General features: G+C 41.0%; 1 protein-coding gene across 9 annotated transcripts in view; it reads left to right on the top strand.

Moving 5' to 3' along the window:
• The window catches only part of LOC143032822 (venom dipeptidyl peptidase 4-like), a 248,985-nt gene that overhangs the window by 117,876 nt on the left and 112,232 nt on the right, over positions 1-18,877 (top strand). For 2 of the 9 annotated variants that reach the window (XM_076197911.1, XM_076197909.1), the window contains exon 1: positions 10,302-11,123. The exons of the other annotated variants lie outside the window; for them this stretch is intronic. In XM_076197911.1, coding sequence (XP_076054026.1) covers positions 11,082-11,123 — 42 coding nt within the window. In that variant the 5' untranslated portion in view covers positions 10,302-11,081. Of the gene's footprint in view, positions 1-10,301; positions 11,124-18,877 lie in introns of those variants that run through there. 9 annotated transcript variants of the gene reach the window in all.

Below are 18,877 nucleotides of genomic sequence, written 5' to 3'. Positions count from 1 at the left end.
CACATATTCACACGTATATACTCAGAGAGAGAGAGAGAGGAGAAATAGAAAATAGAGAGAGGACGGGAATGAGAGTGAAAATGATGGAGAAAAGAAATAAACAGACACTTTGTTGAATGGTTTCGTAATCTGTCGGGATTCACATACAAGCAAACATTTAATTAAAGTAGAACTAACTAAAATATAGAAGAAATGAGACTTCAAGACCATTTGTAAGCACGTGAGAGGAAACTTGTGTAGTTTTCTTTATTGGAAATCTCTAAACTTCGATTATCTAAATTTAGAACGAAAACTTTGGACATCTAGAGCAATCCAGATAACAAACACTTTCTAATACTTTTGCATATTTTCTGAAAACCGTTATTCTTACTATCATTGAAAATTCCGAATTTTATAAATTCCCAATGCAGAGAGTTATCTCCAGTTTATAGAGAAAGAGGACGAGATATGAGTCTTTGAGACGAGAAAATTTAAATTAACTTGAAAAATATGAAGATAGAAGGATGTCATTGAAATCAATCTTTCCAAATAGAACAATAGATAATTGGAACAAAGTGATTGAGACAGTGCATTGAAAAAATACAGAAATATACAGTATATCGAACTTAATTTTGAAAAAATGACTAAAGATAAATAGAATAATCACACACACACACACACACACACACACACACACACACACACACACACACACACACACACACACACACACACACACACACACACACACACACACACACACAGAGAGAGAGAGAGAGGGGGAGGGCAAACATTCAAACATGTGTATTACGACTGCCTCAAAAAATCACATGTACATTTGTACACGCACTACCTATAAACACGTACACAAACGCACATGATCGTGTGTATACGAATACACGCACACACGTGCCCATTCACGCATCAGGACGCACGAACACGCTCTAATAACCATGAAATTGTAGTTGTGTAGCACACAAAGCAAACGCATTAAGACACAAAGTCTCCCGCCTACACACGCGGGCTTGTTTGTGCACATGTGTAGATATACGTATGCATACACGCATATACGTATGCATACACGCTTACACACTTGCATACACACGTGCGTGCACGTGCTACCATACATGCACACATATGCATATAAAAACGCATGTAGACAGACATGTACATGTATATACATGTATGTGCTCTCGCACACTCACACGTGTACACATGCTTACGTACATATGTAGACATGCACGTGTGAACGCGCGCGTACACACACACACACACACACACACACACACACACACACACACACACACACACACACACACACACACACAAATACGCACGCCCTTCTTCAAACACAGTAAGCCATGCATGAAAACGGCCACGGGACTGATTAGTGAAAATCTATTCATCATCCAAGCTGAATTACAGACCTTTTGCGCTTCCATTATCATAAACGACGGTAATCTGTCCGCTGCAGGACAAAAGCCCCGCCAGATGAGTTGGTCCTGGACGCACGGGATGAAGTTCGTTGTGGACTTCGCCCGAAGGGATGAGGGAGGGACGTCTTCGGCCGGTCGTCGTCCTCTGTCTCGATAGGATCCAACACTACTGTTGGATTCAGTTCCTGGGCGCCAGAGGACCCCTATTGTCCACTGAAGTAGTTGTCGATCCTATGTGAAGGTTTAAACGGGTTTCCAACCCACGGATTAATGTAGATTTAAATCCAGTTTTATTTTTGTTTTGTTTTCAGTATTTTTTTTTTTTTTTTTCAACAAAAGATTTAGTCGGGTAGTAATGTACAGATGGGCAGGAGATATCGCCACATCTGAACAGGACTCTTCCTCTAGGAAAAAAAACAACTAATGCAATAAAATAGTTTGATAAAATATTGAATTCTGCTTCATGGACATCATCCATTGAGAGCTGACCAACCCTCTCGTGCAGTTTTGAAAAAAAAAAAAAATCCTCAAGACTTTGAAAGAAGAAGGGAAAAGAAAATTAATTCCCGCCCAGAATGTTGTATTATATATCAATCGTCTGTCATTTTACGTGTGAGTCGTTGCTTATTCTTGGACAGAACTTGCATTGTGTCATCACGTGTATAATCTTAGCTTTGTACTAGAAATATTGTTAATTCGTTTAGTCCCTCTGTAATCAGGTCAGTGGGGGAGGAAGAGGGGAGGGTTGAGGGGGGAGGGGTCTTTTGTGAACTGATTACCTCCCTTGTCATCCTTTCCCAACCACGTGTTTGTATGTTAGACCTGGGTGTGTGTTTGTTTGTGAATATGCGTGTATTAATGTGTGTGTGTGTATATGTACAGTATGTATGTATGTGTGTGCATGTTTTATGTATGTGTATATAGGTGCGGGTGTGTGTGTGTGTGTGTGTGTATTCACCTTGGTCTTTGGATTACGTGCTGGACCCATGATCGACAGCTATTTCCCTCCCGGAAGAGAGCTCAGAGCTCGTATGACCGATCTATGGGCAATGCTGTAATCTTACACGCACACACACACACAATTCCCTGCCTATGAGAGTTGGAGTAACAACTCGCAGCGCAGTGATACTTAAATTATTTCAACCCTGGGCAGGACTCGAACCCGGACCACCGTAGTGAAAGTCGGGGACTCTACCAACTGCGCCACCGAGTCGTGTGTGTGTGTGTGTGTGTGCGTGATTCACCATATTCTTGGATCACATGCTTTACTTGTGATCGAGAGCTACTACCTTGCGGATGAGATCTTTGACTTTGTATATAGATAGCGCTACAGGAAATGCTGTGACTCTACATGTGTAATTCTTCCCCATGCTCAAGAGAGACGGTAACGGTTTACAGTCTTAATAAAGCTTTCAAGCCCTGATCACGGCACGATCTCGGGTTTGAAGGGTCGGGAGCCGGTGACGCTAACCAGTGCACAAGTGAACAGTGTATGTGTGTGTGCGGATGTATGTGCATTTGTGTATGTATAAATGTATTTCATTAGTCTCTTGTGTATGTATGCTCATGTGACTGAATGCGCAACTGACAGGGCGTTGGCCTGCCTGGGGTTTCTCACTTTCCACTACGTGGAACTGGGATGGTGAATATTATATTTCATTTTAGTATATTATATTATATTATCATATACTATCTATTATATAATATTATATTATATATTATATTGTATAATATAATATATATCATGTATCATTATGGTATTATACTATAGTATTATATTATGTTCAAATTCATTTAGATTTGTAGAGACAAGTGGCGTCATCTATATCCGCAGTGCTGCACTTTGGCCCTGTCCAGTCTGCATCAATTATGGCGCGTCGCTCATCAATAAATCATTGCTCGCGGGCACGACATTACGCATCATGACGGTCGTCTGTGATTTATTTTCCAGAACGTAACAGCAGAGCGTATTTGTTTATTTTTTATTTCTTGTGTCCATAAGAATGTGTTATTTATGGTACACGAACTTTGCGTATAAGGTTGGCTTTGATTTTCAATACTATGTCGTGTGATTGATTTACTGGAGCATTGTTTTATAGTGAATGCGTTTTAGGTTCGATGTATTATTGATGTATAGAGGATTGCTAAAATGGTTTATCATGATATAATAAATTATATGTCAACACGATAATTAAGAATCATGAAGATAAATAATATCACATTAGCAGCGTGGTATATGATACAAAAATGGAATTACCAACGCGACAATGGGTGGACAAGACAGCGTGATGATTATCTTATCACATAACTAAATATACATGTGAAGATTATCAAGGGATTTCGTAATTCTTAAATGACGTTGTGAACAAGGTAGTGATTAATATATTTCTGTTACTATCAATGTTATCGAAACCAGTGTAAGTTCATATGTCGAAAAGCGTCATTATCGTAACTCCGAAGATATCGAGATAGATAAAATCCCCAAGGTTGTACCACTAAGAATCAATAAGGTATCACAAGACAGTAATCCATAAGCATGCGATCTTTCCTTCCCCAACGAAACTAGTCGGGTTGCTACTGTAGGACGCTCCACGCATTCTGAAGATACTTCACTGCATCACTATGACACAAGAATATTTTTTTCTCAATAATTTTCTAGTATTCTATCACGTCAAAACGTTTTCAAATAAGTTTCACTCCAAATATAAAGATAAAAAATAAAAAATAGATAAAATGCATTGCCTTAGTATTCATCTACATGTTATTGTAATACATTATTATTTATATCTAACCGTTGAGGCTAACGATTCTCTGTGAACGTAGAAACTTGTTGAAACCTCAACAATATTTCATTATATTTATTTCATTGAAAAACATTGCACTGCAATGTCGTTTATAACAATAGTTTTACTTTATAATGTCGCTTAATTGGTAGTCTTAAATTACCATGGATTATCACTGTCACAACGCCATTCTGCCTTATCGTTAAACAGCAGTTCATAAACACTTTGCCTGCACCGTAAATGTATTCCAAAATGCACGAACCCTTTTGATTTTGTAGCGTTCGCTTCTGATTTCGGTCATGGCTTAGTAAAACCGATTTCATTTCACCAGGGCGCGGACTTTGTCTAAAAAACCGGTTTGATCGATCAAAATCCTCCTTGTACCCTCAGTCCGAGCTCGTACAAGATATGTAGCCCATAACCTGTGGGGACGACCATGATTACAAGGCGGGTGTAAAGTCGAACTCGGCACGGCGGTACAAAACAAAAGGTGTACAAACGACTGTCGGAATAATTAAGTGCCGCAAAATGCATGGATTAGTCGTCCTTACCATGCATTCATTAATTCTCTCTCTCTCTCTCTCTCTCTCTCTATATATATATATATATATATATAATATATGTATATATATGTATATATATATATATATAATATATATATATATATATATATATATATATATATATATATATATATATATATATATATATATATATATAAGGCAACAAAATAAATCGATTTGAAAAAAGTCGCATCTATATCTAGGGCATATGTCACAAGCCCTGCATCACTTTTATCCTGCAAGTATATAAAACAGGACAAATTAATTTAATTACATTTAATATTTTTAATTTATGTACAGTGCATGGAAAAAAAAACCTCTTATAGGCCCCATGCAATAACTCCGTGAATTTCATGACCTCAGGTCGGACTTTACCGTCTTAGGCAGCTCGCACATCGACGCAACCAGTTGCACGAAACCGATCGCAACGAGTGTCTACTCTCTGAAAGCAGTATTACCCGTACGTTTGCCCACTAGCAGTCAAGAACACGCATTTCTGAAATAACAAGCAATGGAAAATTACATGTTCATGTCATTACAGTACAGGGAATACTGCTTTCACAGAATGTAGGTATCCGTTGCCATCGGTTTCATGCAACTGGTTGCGTTAGTGTGCGAGCTGCTTTAGATGCCATGCAATACTTCATTAACTTGTTTCGTAATGTTTCGTCCCGTAATCAGGCTTTACCGCAGGGCCTATCTTTAGGTGTTGATGGAATGTGGGACGATTACTTTTTCCCTTTCAACTTGTTCAACCTCCACCCCCAACCCCCCAGTCTGCACCCTACGTGTGTTAAGGCGTTATTACACTGGGTTATTTTTAATCCGACTGTTGGAGCAAATTTGCAGCTCTCAGCTCTTTTTGGGAAGGAATCTGAAATGCTGGAGGAAAAAAATCCTCCAGCATATCAAGTGACATGCTATGTGTTTTTTTGTTGAGAAAACATGGTAGTTTGCTGTAGTGATTTTACGGCGGGAAAAGTTCTGGAGGGAAGATAGTACAGTGTGATTACCCATTGAGACACCCCTCAGTTACACCCTCGAGGGGGGGTGGGCGTTTATCATGTTTGGAAGAGATGTTAGTACCCTTTTGATCCTCTAGAATTTACAATAAATTTTCTGTATTCGAAACGAAAGCGCCTTTCTGTTGCGAATATCAGTGACTCCGGATTTTGGAGATTCCTAATAGAGAGAGAGAGAGAGAGAGAGAGAGATGTATATATGTGACGCTGTGACCTACTTACCTCTCTGCGTAGGACGCCTTAGGCGCCCAGAGTTTGACCCATATTCCCAGGGGTTCTCTGTCCCTAATGAGCGGTGTCCTCCCCCTCCCCCTTCCCCTTCCCCCACCTCGTTCCTTTTTAGCACCTCTTCCTCATCCTTCTTCTCCTTCTCCTTTTCCTCCTTCTCCTCCTTTTCCTCCCCCTTCTTTAATTCTCCTTTTGCTTTCACTCTCTCTCAGTCTTCCTTTCATGATCTCACTCTTTCTTTCTCACTCTCTCTCTCCTCATTCATATTCTCTCACTCTCCCACCCGTTCTCAGTCTTTCACTCTCACTTTTTCATTCTAATTGTCACCCCTTTCTCCTTTTCCCTGTTCCACTTCACCTTCCTCCTCGAAGCCATTCTTTTTTCTTTTCCCTCTTCTCCTTTTCTCTCTCCCCTTCTGATCCTCTTAGCTCTCTTTTTCTCCTCCCCTTCTTCTGTCCTCTCCCTCCCTCCCTCTCACCCTCCCTCCCTCTCACCCTCCCTCTCACCCTTGAACCCTTTGTACCTGGTGACTCTCTCCCTCCAGACTCTTCCTCTCAACGGCTCTTGGTATCCATTGTTCATTCCCTGAAGACGCGCCACCATCCTCTCATACAATAGGACTCCTCTCTCTCTCTCTCTCTCTCTCTCTCTCTCTCTCTCTCTCTCTCTCTCTCTCTCTCTCTCTCTCTCTCTCTCTCTCTCTCTCTCTCTCTCTCTCTCTCACCCTCCCTCTCTCTCTCTCTCCCCCCTCCCTCTCTCTCTCCCTCTCTCTCTCTCCCTCTTTCTCCCTCTCCCTCCCTCTCTCTCCCTCTCCCTCCCTCCCTCCCTCTCTCTCCCTCTCCCTCCCTCTCTCTCTCTCTCTCTCTCTCTCCCTCTCTCTCTCTCTCTCTCTCTCTCTCTCTCTCTCTCTCCCTCTCTCTCTCTCTCTCTCTCTCTCTCTCTCTCTCTCTCTCTCTCTCTCTCTCTCTCTCTCTCTCTCTCTCTCTCTCTCTCTCTCTCTCTCTCTCTCTCTCTCTCTCTCTCTCTCTCCCTCTCCCTCTCTCTCTCTCCACATCCCACCTACGTCTGTCATCTTCATTCCTCGGAATGTCGAAATAAAATTTGGAGACAGGAGGAATTTGCTTGAAGAGCAAAAATAGACTGAGGTAGAGAGAGGGGAGGTGGAAGAAGAGAAGAGGGGCAATAAGAGGGGAAGAATTAATGAGGAAGGGAGAGGAAGGAAGGGAGGGAGGGTGGTGCCGAACTGGATATTATATCTGACAAATTTGTGGGATTACACAATGAAATGACTTCTGACTAAATCCATTGGCAGACAGCACGCAGGTCGCCTTGTGTGTACGCATGTACGCACAAATGAACACACACGGTGGTCGCGCACTCGCACACACATTTGTACACGCATTCGTAGACGCACGCACATACACGTGCGTCTATGTGCACGCACACACACACACACACGTAAATTTTGTAATACCAACTATCAGAAATAAAGAAAAATAGTATTATACATGTAATTGCTTTAATTAACACTATTGTCTGACCAAATGAAGAGAATCACAATGGATGTAATAATCATAACTTATTGTATTTTTTTGTTTCCTTTGATAGAGATGTCTAGTTTGAAGTTTTTGTTCGTCTTGATACATTGTTTCGGTCCGTAAGAATAGATAATGATATTGGTGGTAGAATTTGCCGTGTTGAATTCAGGCAAGTTCATCCCGTAGACTTTACACGACGTTGTCTGATGTGAAAACTAGTTTCGTTTAACTCAACATACGACAGAATTATGAAAATGTATCTTTGTTGAGTATCTAATGTATTTCTGTATGTATTTTTTATAATAATCGTTAGAATATAGTATTCAATAAGTATCGTTCAGGTTCGGAAACTAGCAAAAATATGTATGTACTCATCGTACATATTTTTTGAAGAAAAAAAAATTGTGTGCGTGCGCGCGTGTGTATACGCGTATGTATGCGTGTGTTTGTGTGTGTATGTGTGCACGTGCGTTTAAATGGGCGTGTACATTTTTCTACATGTACATGGCCAGTTGCTACATTAGCTATGTGAAAATATCCATCTGTTCAGTATTTCCGGAGTGCAACGTCATGTAATAATTCATTCCAAAATCTCACGGGTATTTTCATATCACTGCGTAGAAAATAAGCGTTAATATACATGCATGTCTTGCATAGTATCTTTAAAAGGATTTATTGTTGTATTTATGTGATGCAACGTCCCCATTTGTTTGAGATTATGCTTACACTTACATATACACCAGCAATATTCACTGCGTCTGTGACTAGCTTATGATAGAGAAAGTGACCATTATAGGAACAATATTAGGTTTCTCCCATGGACATCTTTGCGACACTAAGAATTGTAGAGAGGAGACGGTTATTTCCGTTACGCTTTAAGTAATGAAGATGTATTTGAAATTTCTTTCTGAGTTGTATACATGTGACTTTTTCTAGTCTTTGTGTAGTACAAGAGTCTTTGGACATACGAACGTGTGTGTGCGTGCGTGCGTGCGTGCGTGCGCGATGTTGCATTAATACACTTTTGTTTACACAAAACCACTTTGATTATAAGAGTTGCTGTGAGTAGAAATATATTGAACATTCGACAATAGAGAATATAATTATCTTCTTAGTTTTCATACAGCTTGGGTCAGTTTTAGGGGGTTCGCAGTGGTATGTGCGAAACCTCACGCGCATAGACGTAGCCTACGCCCCTCCCCCTCCTTCTTCCTCTCCTCCCCCTACCACCTCACCCCTCCCTCCTCATCCTTCCCCTTCCCCCTCCCCCTTTCCCTCCCCATTTTCCCACCCCCCTCGTCCTCCCTTTCCTCTCCCCCCTCCCCCTTCCCAACCCCTCCTCCCACTCTCCCTTTACCTTCTCCCTTCCCCTCCCCATCCCTCTCTCCCCCCACCACCTCCATCTACCACCTCACCCTTCCCCTTTCCCTCCCCATTTTCCCACCCCCCGCGTCCTCACTTTCCTTTTCCTCCTCCTACTTCCCCAACCCCTCCTCGCCCTCTTCCTTCCCCTCCCCTTCCCCCTCTCCCTTCACCTTACTCCTTCCCCTTCCCGCTTCCCCCTACTCCTTCCCCCCCTCTTCCTTTCCTTTCTACATCCTTCTCCCCTTCCCTTCCACCTTCACCCACTCTCCGTTCCTTCCTTACCTCCCGTCTAATTCCTTTCAGAAAGCTACAAAATACGTAAATGGATCTGGCCTCCTTCCAATTAGTTTAAAAAAAATCAATAATATCTCCCATGGCAACACCCGTCCATCACTTTCACTCTAACCTATAATTCATTTATTCAATTCTCCTGAAGCTCTAAAACTGACCCATTTCAGTCTCCACGATTCAGGATAACAAAACAATGAAGCATTGTCCTTTTGATAAAATTGTGTTTCGTTTTGCCAATCGGAAAACTACCACCTAATACTAGAGAACCAACTCAGCGTAAAACCAAAATCTGTTCTTGATTATTTTCTAATATCACTGCATTAACCTCCTTTTCTCCTAATTCCACCTCTTGCTAACGAAATTCCTTTCATTGGTGTCGTCTTCGGCCGAGCAATCACCAGCCCGAAAAGACGACTTCAGTCGATATCTATTATTTAGCAGATGCGTCGCGCCTGGCTCAGATGTAAACAAACACGCATGATGGACGTATGAAGGGGATTACGAAATGACGCCGGGAAAAATTAATGCCGAGTTAATAACTGGTCTTCCACGAAATTGTGGATTGGACTTTGTGGTAAGAATTGCAAGATAATGGTTCACGCTCTTGTGGATATCACTCTCTTTCTCTCTTTTGTATTCTGTGTGTGTGTGTGTTGTGCGTGCGTGTGTGTGTGTTGTGTGTGCGTGCGTGCGTGAATGTGTGTGTGTGTGTGTGTGTGTGTGTGTGTGTGTGTGTTTCTCCTACTATGTTAATGCTTGCGTGCATGTGTGTGTGCGTGTGCGCATGTATGCGGGCGTGCGTTTACCTTGCGTTTTTTTATGTTTGTTCATTTATTTATTTCCAGGTTATTTCTTTCCCTGCCATTTCTTGTACATTATGCATAGTCAGCATCCAATATGCACGCTAACAGTTTGCCTTATTTGGTGTAACTTATGTATTCTCCTTCCTGGCCCCCTTGTTTTTACAAACCTAAAAATGTTTCCTAGTATGCGAACGCGCGCACGCATGGTCAGTTTCTCTGTCTGGCGACACTTGGCAATGACGCATGTCTTGGTGGACTGGTTGATGGCGTCCGCCTCTGTCAGTTAACTCCACGGCTTCATCTGGCGCGTTAGCGGACGTTCAGGCCGCTCTCGCTCATTCTCTCGCTTAACCTATTCCTGGTCAGTTCCTGCTCCTTCCCAGCGTCGTTTTCCTACTTGAGAACCTGAAGCAGACTTGTGTTGATGGGCAGGAGGCCCAGGTGACTTGCTCTAACGCCACAATAACAAAAATTCGTCGCGTAAAGTTGCCGAGGAAAAACAAATAGTTGCGGAGGATCAGGATTTTTTCCCCTTTCCTTTCCAAATGTTCTGAGCACGCGGAAAGCCGTTGCCCTTCAATTGTGGAGTCACTGCTTCCTTGGAATAATTTTTTTGGTGCGATTTGAGGGCTGACTGCCTTGAAACTGACTTCTTGTGTTTCTCAATCTATACGTAAAGTGACTGGTGAATTTGTGAAGGTACTGGGAAGCTGACGCAGGCGAGGTCGAAGTCTGCGCGAGGAATCCAGTGGAGAACTTTGAGAGGCCGAGAGTGACTGCAAACACGAAGATCCTAACTCAGAGAAGAAGAAGAAGAAAACACGATTTATGAATGGACTTTGACATGTGATATGAAATGATCCATGTTGAAAGTGATTGATCCTACCCTTAAGATCCTCCAGTGAACTTTACCTTTCGACAAAACCACATCAAGACTTCAACATCTCCCGATCTCTCTCCCTGAGTGAGTGGAGTGAACCTGCCGATACACGACTTCTGAGCAACCTTGTCGGCGTTTGAAAAAAATTGTGAGCAAGACGGTGGTCAAACTCATTCCTCGCACCAACGCCGTGATGCCGAGAGCATCCGACAGCTACGATCTGGACAACACCCCGGTAAGAGAAAAAGAGCGACAGAGCTGAGGTGACCTCCCTCTTTTTTTTTTTTTTTTTTTTTTTTGTCGCATAGGGTGGAAACGCGTTGACACTAAGCGGGTTTGGAACCTCCCTAATCCACCTGCTCAGCCACCATGCTCCCCTATTCTGAATAGTCATAAATTCGGCTCTTCTAACATTGCATTAAAGAAAATTAATTAATTTTCATCAAAAATCAAATCTGAAATAAAATGACAATACATGACGAATAACACATTAACCTAAATTTGAAACATTAAAACAAAGCATCTAATAACCATAAGAAATATATTAAAAAATCATTGCAATACAACCTTAACCACAACTTTAAGAAGTAGCCATTTTCATCAACCAATTTGAATCTTCTGTGATTAGACAAAATAAAAACACTAGACGATGACATTCTTTATGTTCAGATGTTTTGAGGTTGAAGTGTAAGGTTGCGTTGTGTAGCACTCGACCGCAAAACCTAAAATTGGTTTTGAACTGCCCATTGTTAGAAATTGGCTTCAGTGACCCTCACGGACTTCATGATCGGTGTCAAGGGTCTCCCATGTAATTATTGATTAGTGATGTTAGTGGTATTGTCACTACTTTTATCACTAAACATAACCTCCTCTTCTGAGATTTCATTATCAAACAAAGGTTTTGTAAATCGTTAAGACATCTTTAGCGTCAATTTAGAAATGTCAACATTTTTGGAAATGTGTACGAAGGGAGGGAGGGGCGAGATTCTGGAAATGTCCATATTAGGAAAGTAAGATACCACTCAGTTGTTCGTCTTTATCACCGACACCAGCTCTTGAGAAAGACCCAAATATGAAAAAATAATGCCGACGATGTTAACGGCTTCCCTGGTAAAAGTGGATTTTCCCGTCATATCATCTTTCGAAATCCAAACCTTTGTTTTATTTTTTTTTCGTTGTGTGGCCTGTTTGCCGTCTTAACCACTTTTAAAGCCCATGAAAGTTGATTTTTTTTTAAGAATATATAATTTTTGCAGAATATAGCAGCTGAAATTTTATTTATAACGTTTTAATTTAAAACTGAATTGCATTGAGTGAAAGCTCGACTAACATAAGTATATTACCAGTACTATTATATACTATACCATACTATAAGATCTATTATCACCCTTCATTATGTCATGATTTATTGAACACTATTTTCATTACCCATTAATACTGCGTTAGGCATTCAATGAAAAATAAAATTTGTACAGAACATTATAAGTGAGATTCGATTTCAAAAATGGTAATAATAACGGGAAGAATTGAATGGAGTCTTGACCCTAGCCAGGACGTGTTGACCAGGGGGGATTTTGACCCGAGGACGTTTTGGTCTCACCCGGGGACGTTTTGGTCTCACCCGGGGACGTTTTGGTCTCACCCGGGGACGTTATGACCCGGGGACGTTTTGACCGGTAAGCGATTTGCTTTCTTTGTCGCAATATTGGAACCTATACATGAATCAGGACGTAGAGTTCAAGTAGGTCGGAAAACAGACGACTTTGTTTATTTCATACAAACTTATGACATGACGTCACAGATTGAAAATAGTAGATAATTGGTAATGATGATAATGAAAATAATAGTAAGTAATTGATAATTATAATAATAAAAAATAATAATGACAAAATAGTGATAATGATAACATTAATGCCAATAAACTGCTCGAAATGTATGGGCATGTGTACAGACCTGTATTGATATATACGATCATAAACAACCTCACTGACTGCCAAACATTAATACTTATGCAGCACATCAGACCACAAGTTTGAAGGCTTTCAGACATACCACCGCAACAATGGCACAGAAAAAAGCGCCCATTCTTTCAGTGTACAGTTGCCACCTCATGTAAGTGCTACAGTGGTTGCTGTCTTCGAGGGAGATTTGGGAGCTTTGTGGATCGTATCTTTACGATGTGGATGGGTCTTTTACTACCTCGTAAATGTTTGACGCAACCCAATGTAGTATCTATAAATGGAGACGGTTTTACCATAGGCAGATAAGATGGAGTACAGTAGTATAGACACTAAAGCTATAGACAATTGAACTATGAATTTATTTTTCAGTCGGTTTGAATGGAATTGAATATTGTAAGTTTGAATCTATACAAGATGACGTCACATGTGAACGGATTGAAAGAGGCTATTCTTCATGAGTTTCTCTCAAATCAGACGATCTGTGAAATATCATATAATGCTACCAAATGGCTGAAGTTATTAAATATACAAACGCGTCACTTAAAAAAGTCTACATTCACAAGCATATTGTGCTCCTCCATTTCAGTTATCCGGTAATTCATCGTTCCTTCCTCACACCAAACAACTAAATGTTTGGTCAGAGTAGACATCATATGAGGATAGAACGTTTCGCTTGCTGAACTTGTGTACTTGATCAAGGTTTATCAACACCATCCTCATATACTGTCTACTCTGACTATTTTGTCGGCACTTGCCATTTTAATTAAAAAAATTATTTACTGAGTAAAGTATATAAAAGGTGCGTGTAGTATATATGGAAATTTGAGATATTGTGTGATGCAAACAAACCCGGGAAAAATATCCTAAAAACCAGTTTGTACACAAAAAGGCCTTGGAACGAGTTTACCAAAGCAATTGTGATGGAATTTGGCAGGGAAGTGGTGGAACTGTTTGGATATTTGGCAACAATAGTTCTTCGTCATAAGTTCAACAATCAAATTTGGTACATAATTACATTTGTCAGCAACCGTCTACAGATTTGTTTTCCATTCTTTATTACTTGCTCTTATCTTTTGAGTATCCATTGTTCCTTTCATGTGTAGTTTTATTTTGTTGCTCTTGTTGTTCTTTGAGAAATGATTCACTTCAAGATTAGGTTTATTTCTTGCTTAAGTGCCAGGTTTTCTTTTTTCTATTCTTTTTCTCTCTCTTCTCCCTTTTCCTCCTCTTCTTCCTCATCTTTTTCTTTTTCTTCGTCGTCATTTTACTCTTTTCTTTTTTCTCGTCCTTTTTTTTCTCTTCCTCTTTTTTCTTTTTCTTTGCCTTCCTCCTTTTTCATTTCTACCTCTTCCTCTTCATTTTCCTCTTCTTTTTCTTCCTCTTTATTTGCCTCTCCTCCTTCCTCTTCCTCCTGCTCTTCCTCTACCTCTTCCTCTTCTATGTTTCTTCATCATAACGTCTACCGTGTCCTGACGAACGACAGAACAAGCGGTGTCGATTTTCCAAAATCTCTGGAAGGTTGGACACATTTCCAAGAGAAGGAAAAGTTAATTTCCTCTCACTAGAGAATATAAAAGCGAAAGAATATATGTGGCGGAACAAATACGGGAACATCGAGTTTGATATATAAAGTTGTTTGACTCCTTTCAAAAGGTTGACGGTCATAGTTTATAAATAATTATGAAGCTGAGAAAGGTATTACACACACACACACACACACACACACACACACACTGTCAAATCTGACATATGAATAAAGATTGGAGAAATTGCAGCTGTCAACACGAGAACAGAAGGGAAAGAGGTGATTTGTTGACCATTTTCAGAATTATGAAAGGGATGGAAGTTCTCGATAGAGACGATCTATTAAAGTGGAACGGAAGAGAAACAAGAGGACACGAAAAGAAACTAAAGAAAGACAGTTACAGAAGAGACCTGAAAAAAATAGCCTCCCACATAGAGTGATCGATGTCTGGAACAAACTGAACAGAGAAACAGTGAATGCCAGAACTATACACAATTTTAAGAACAAACTGGATGTGGAGAGATACGAAAACGGGTCACTACGAGCATAACTTTCGTCCCGTAAAATGCAACTAGGTGAATACAACTAGGTAAACACACACACACACACACACACCACACCACACCACACCACACCACACCACACCACACCACACCACACCACACCACACCACACCACACCACACACACACACACACACACACACACACACACACACACACACACACACACACACACACACACACACACACACACACACACACACACACACACACACACACACACACACACACACACAGAGAGAGAGAGAGAGCTAGCTCCTCGACGGGGAACGTTCACCTGTGGCTTGAGAACAAAGCTGCAGAATTAAGGCTGGGCGTCCACTGCAGGACCGGGGGGGGGGGGCTGAGGGCGTTGGTCAAATCAAGGACGTAGCAAGGACGTTCGTGTACTTAGATTGAGTGTGCGCGCGCGTGTATTTCTGTGTCAGTGTGTGTATGCGTGTGTTTCTGTGTCAGTGTGTGTGTATTTCTATGTCTGTGTGTGTACGTATTTATGTGTCGGTGTTTGTGTCAATGTGTGTGTATCTCCGTGTCAGTGTGTGTGTCTGTGTGTGTATTTTTGTGTTAGTGTGTGTTTCTGTGCCAATGTGTGTTTTTGTGCTAATGTGTGTTTGTGTCAGCATGTGGGTTTGTGTGTGCATTTGTGTCAATATGTTTGTGTGTGTGTATGTGTGTGTGTGTGTGATTATGTGTACACACGCTCGGCACTCGACTCCAGAACATGAAGGAGGTGGGGACGGGATCCTACGAAGCGAAGGCCGAAATAGTTTTTGATGTCGACCTTTTTCCCTTCCTGATCACTAATCTATCCCCCTCCTCCTCCTCTTCCTCCCCCTCCTCCTCCTCCTCCTCCTCCTCCTCCTCCTCCTCCTCCTCCTCCTCCTCCTCCTCCTCCCCCTCCCCCTCCTCCTCCTCCTCCTCCTCTAGATCGTGAAGTTTCCTCCACAAGAGTCTTGTTTTCTTCAGCTGAAGACTTCCACATTTCTTGGCTCTACGTGCGATCTCTCTCTCTATCTCTCTCTCTTTCACACACACACACACACACACACACACACACACACACACACACACACACACACACACACACACACAGAGAGAGAGAGAGAATGGATGACGGACCCCCTGCCATTAAGCACCTGGTAGGCTTCGTTCCAGAACTTAGGCCTGGAAATCCAACACCCGGAGCCAAGATCCTTCAAGCGTCCGGGCCAGGAATATCTTGTGGCCACCCTCCCCCTCCCCCCATTCCCCTTCCCACTCCTCACTCCCCTCCCCTCTCTCCACTCCCCTCGCCTCCCTTTCCCCTCCCACTCCTCACTCCCCTCCCCTCTACTCCCTTTCCCTTCCCACTCCTCACTCCCCTCCCCTCTCTCCACACTCTTCCCCTCCCTCTCACAACTCACTCTCCCCTCCCTCTCTCCACACCTTTCACCTCCCTCTCTCCTCACCCTTCCTCTCCCTTTCCCCTACCTCTCTCCACTCCCTCTCCCTCTCCCCACACCTTTCCTCTCCCTGTCTCTACTCCCCCCTCTCTCCACACCGTTCCTCTCCCTCTCCTCCCTCTGCTCCCCCCCCCCTCTCCAGTCAGTCAAGTCTTTCTAGTCAAGACCGGTCACGTAAGCCAATCTTGGAGCGATTGACCCGTGCAGACACTTAGCACTTCCGTGAACAAATGCATCTCTCAGTATATATCTTTCGCCTTGTATCTGTCTGTCTCTGTGTCTGCCTGTCTTAATATCTCCATGTATTTTCCATCCGTTTGTATCTCCCTCCATCAACATATCTCTATTTGTCTATATCTCACACACACACACGCACACACACACACACACACACACACACACTCACAGACACACACACACACACACACTCACTCACAGACACACACACACACACACACACACACACACACACACACACACACACACACATTGGTAGCGATGGTGGTGGAGGTAGGTGGGAGGCAAGGTTGATCCTGACGTCACGCGCACGTGACCAGGAGTGATTTTTTGGTTGGAGAGACTTGAGGTCTTTCCTGGTCATGTTCTCCATCGTGTTCTTCAATTTAAACGCCTCTCCCTCTTCCCTCCCCCCCCCCCTTTGTGACGTGGTTATCGTTGTTAAAAGAGAGTTGGAAGACGTCGTCCTAACTTTTTTTTATTTTGTTTATTATTATTATTGTTATTATTGTTATTGTTATTATTATTATTGTTATTATTGTTATTATTATCGTTATTATTATTACTATTATTATTATCATCGTCGCCATTATTACTAGTGCCGTTCTTGTTATCGCTGTCGTCACCATCATCATTGCTATTATCATCATCATTATCAGCATCAACGTCATCACCATAGTCATTATCATCATTACCACCACCATTGCCAACCACAGGTAAACTAACTTGTGTAGTTATTATAGTACTAGAACAATTTGCTATCAACATTCGTCTCATAGTTGAAAACTGTGGGCAAAAAAGTAAAGAAAAATGCGTAATGTCGACATTCTTATTTGAAACACAAATAATTTTGTCAATTCAACTTGGCGAATTCTATTTTATGCGTTAACAAATTTCACACATTTAGAAGAGAGAAAAAATACAAAATTGTACTTTACCTTAGTACAGTACGAGAAATAGACCAACTGTTCTACAGTCAGGTGAGAAGAACTAAATTCTTAAATGAATAAAGAAAAACTGGTGGTGGTTCCAAATTTGTTTCCACACGACTGAGCTGTACAGTCGATTTTCAAAGTTTGTTGAGGATTGTGTTTTGTATCCATTCGCTAATGGACGATGCGAAAAAAGATGCCGTCCTTAATCTGGCAACATTTCAGTGCAAAACTATATATATATATATATAGGACATTATTTATCCTTTCTAACGTCGAGTTGTGACGCATTCGGACAATTATAAATAATGCTCTGCAATTATTATTTCAAGTATACACTGCAGGACATTACTGTGATGCTTTGGGCGCTATTTTGTCGTTTAGTAGAGATGAATGTTTATTTGGTGTTTAACGATTTAATTTTGATTTTATCCTTTTACCCCATCTATACTGGCTACTGCCACGTGATTACTAACATATATATATATATATACACATATACACGTTTCAGGATGGAGGTTAAGACTTACAAAAATTACAAGAATAGATTCCACAAACCGTACATTCTACAACAAATACAGTTACTTTCAACCTTTCTCGATGTTGGTGTCCATATTCAATGAAAATGCGTGTTCAACTCTTCTGAAGTCGACAGTATTAGACATTATTCTAATTCTGAATTATAACTCCCATATACTAAGACCTAAATCGAATTAACAACTCAATAGTTGGACAATTTAAAAAAATCGGGCAACTAAAAAGTTGCCTGAATGTTGTCTATTTTGCTGGCCGATAGATCACAAAGAATTATTATTATTTATTATAATAATAATACTAATAATAATAATGATAAATAATAATAATAATAATAATGATAATAATATAATAAAATATTTGTTCAAACTTATTGATTGCAAAAAAATAAAAAAATAAATGAATCTGACAACTGATAGGCAACCTTTGTCCGATTTTTTAGTTGGCTCAACTAATTTCAGGTCCAAAGATTAAGACGTGTTGAAATTTCCAACAAATAGATTTATATCTTACCGTAATTTGTGTAGTCACGATATTGAAATTTCATTTTAAATTTAATTTTCAAAATTATTAGCTCAAGTAACGCGATCACTGAATATAATGAACGATCTATTTTGGAATTAAGGAAATTAAACCAAAACCGAACATTCAATTTCATTCCTTGCTATGAACTCTACACCAGACGTCTGTTATTCTTCCGATTCTTATTGCGAATCACATTTACGGATCGTCATCATTGCGGATATATTTTGCGGACCATAGTTGCGATGTCCTTGAGCCAATCATGTGTAGCACG

This window comes from Oratosquilla oratoria, chromosome 14, assembly GCF_046742065.1.
Source record: "Oratosquilla oratoria isolate Oo_2021 chromosome 14, ASM4674206v1, whole genome shotgun sequence".
In the NCBI taxonomy this organism is placed as follows: Eukaryota; Metazoa; Arthropoda; class Malacostraca; order Stomatopoda; family Squillidae; genus Oratosquilla; species Oratosquilla oratoria.
This window is presented reverse-complemented; position numbering and strand designations above follow the sequence as displayed.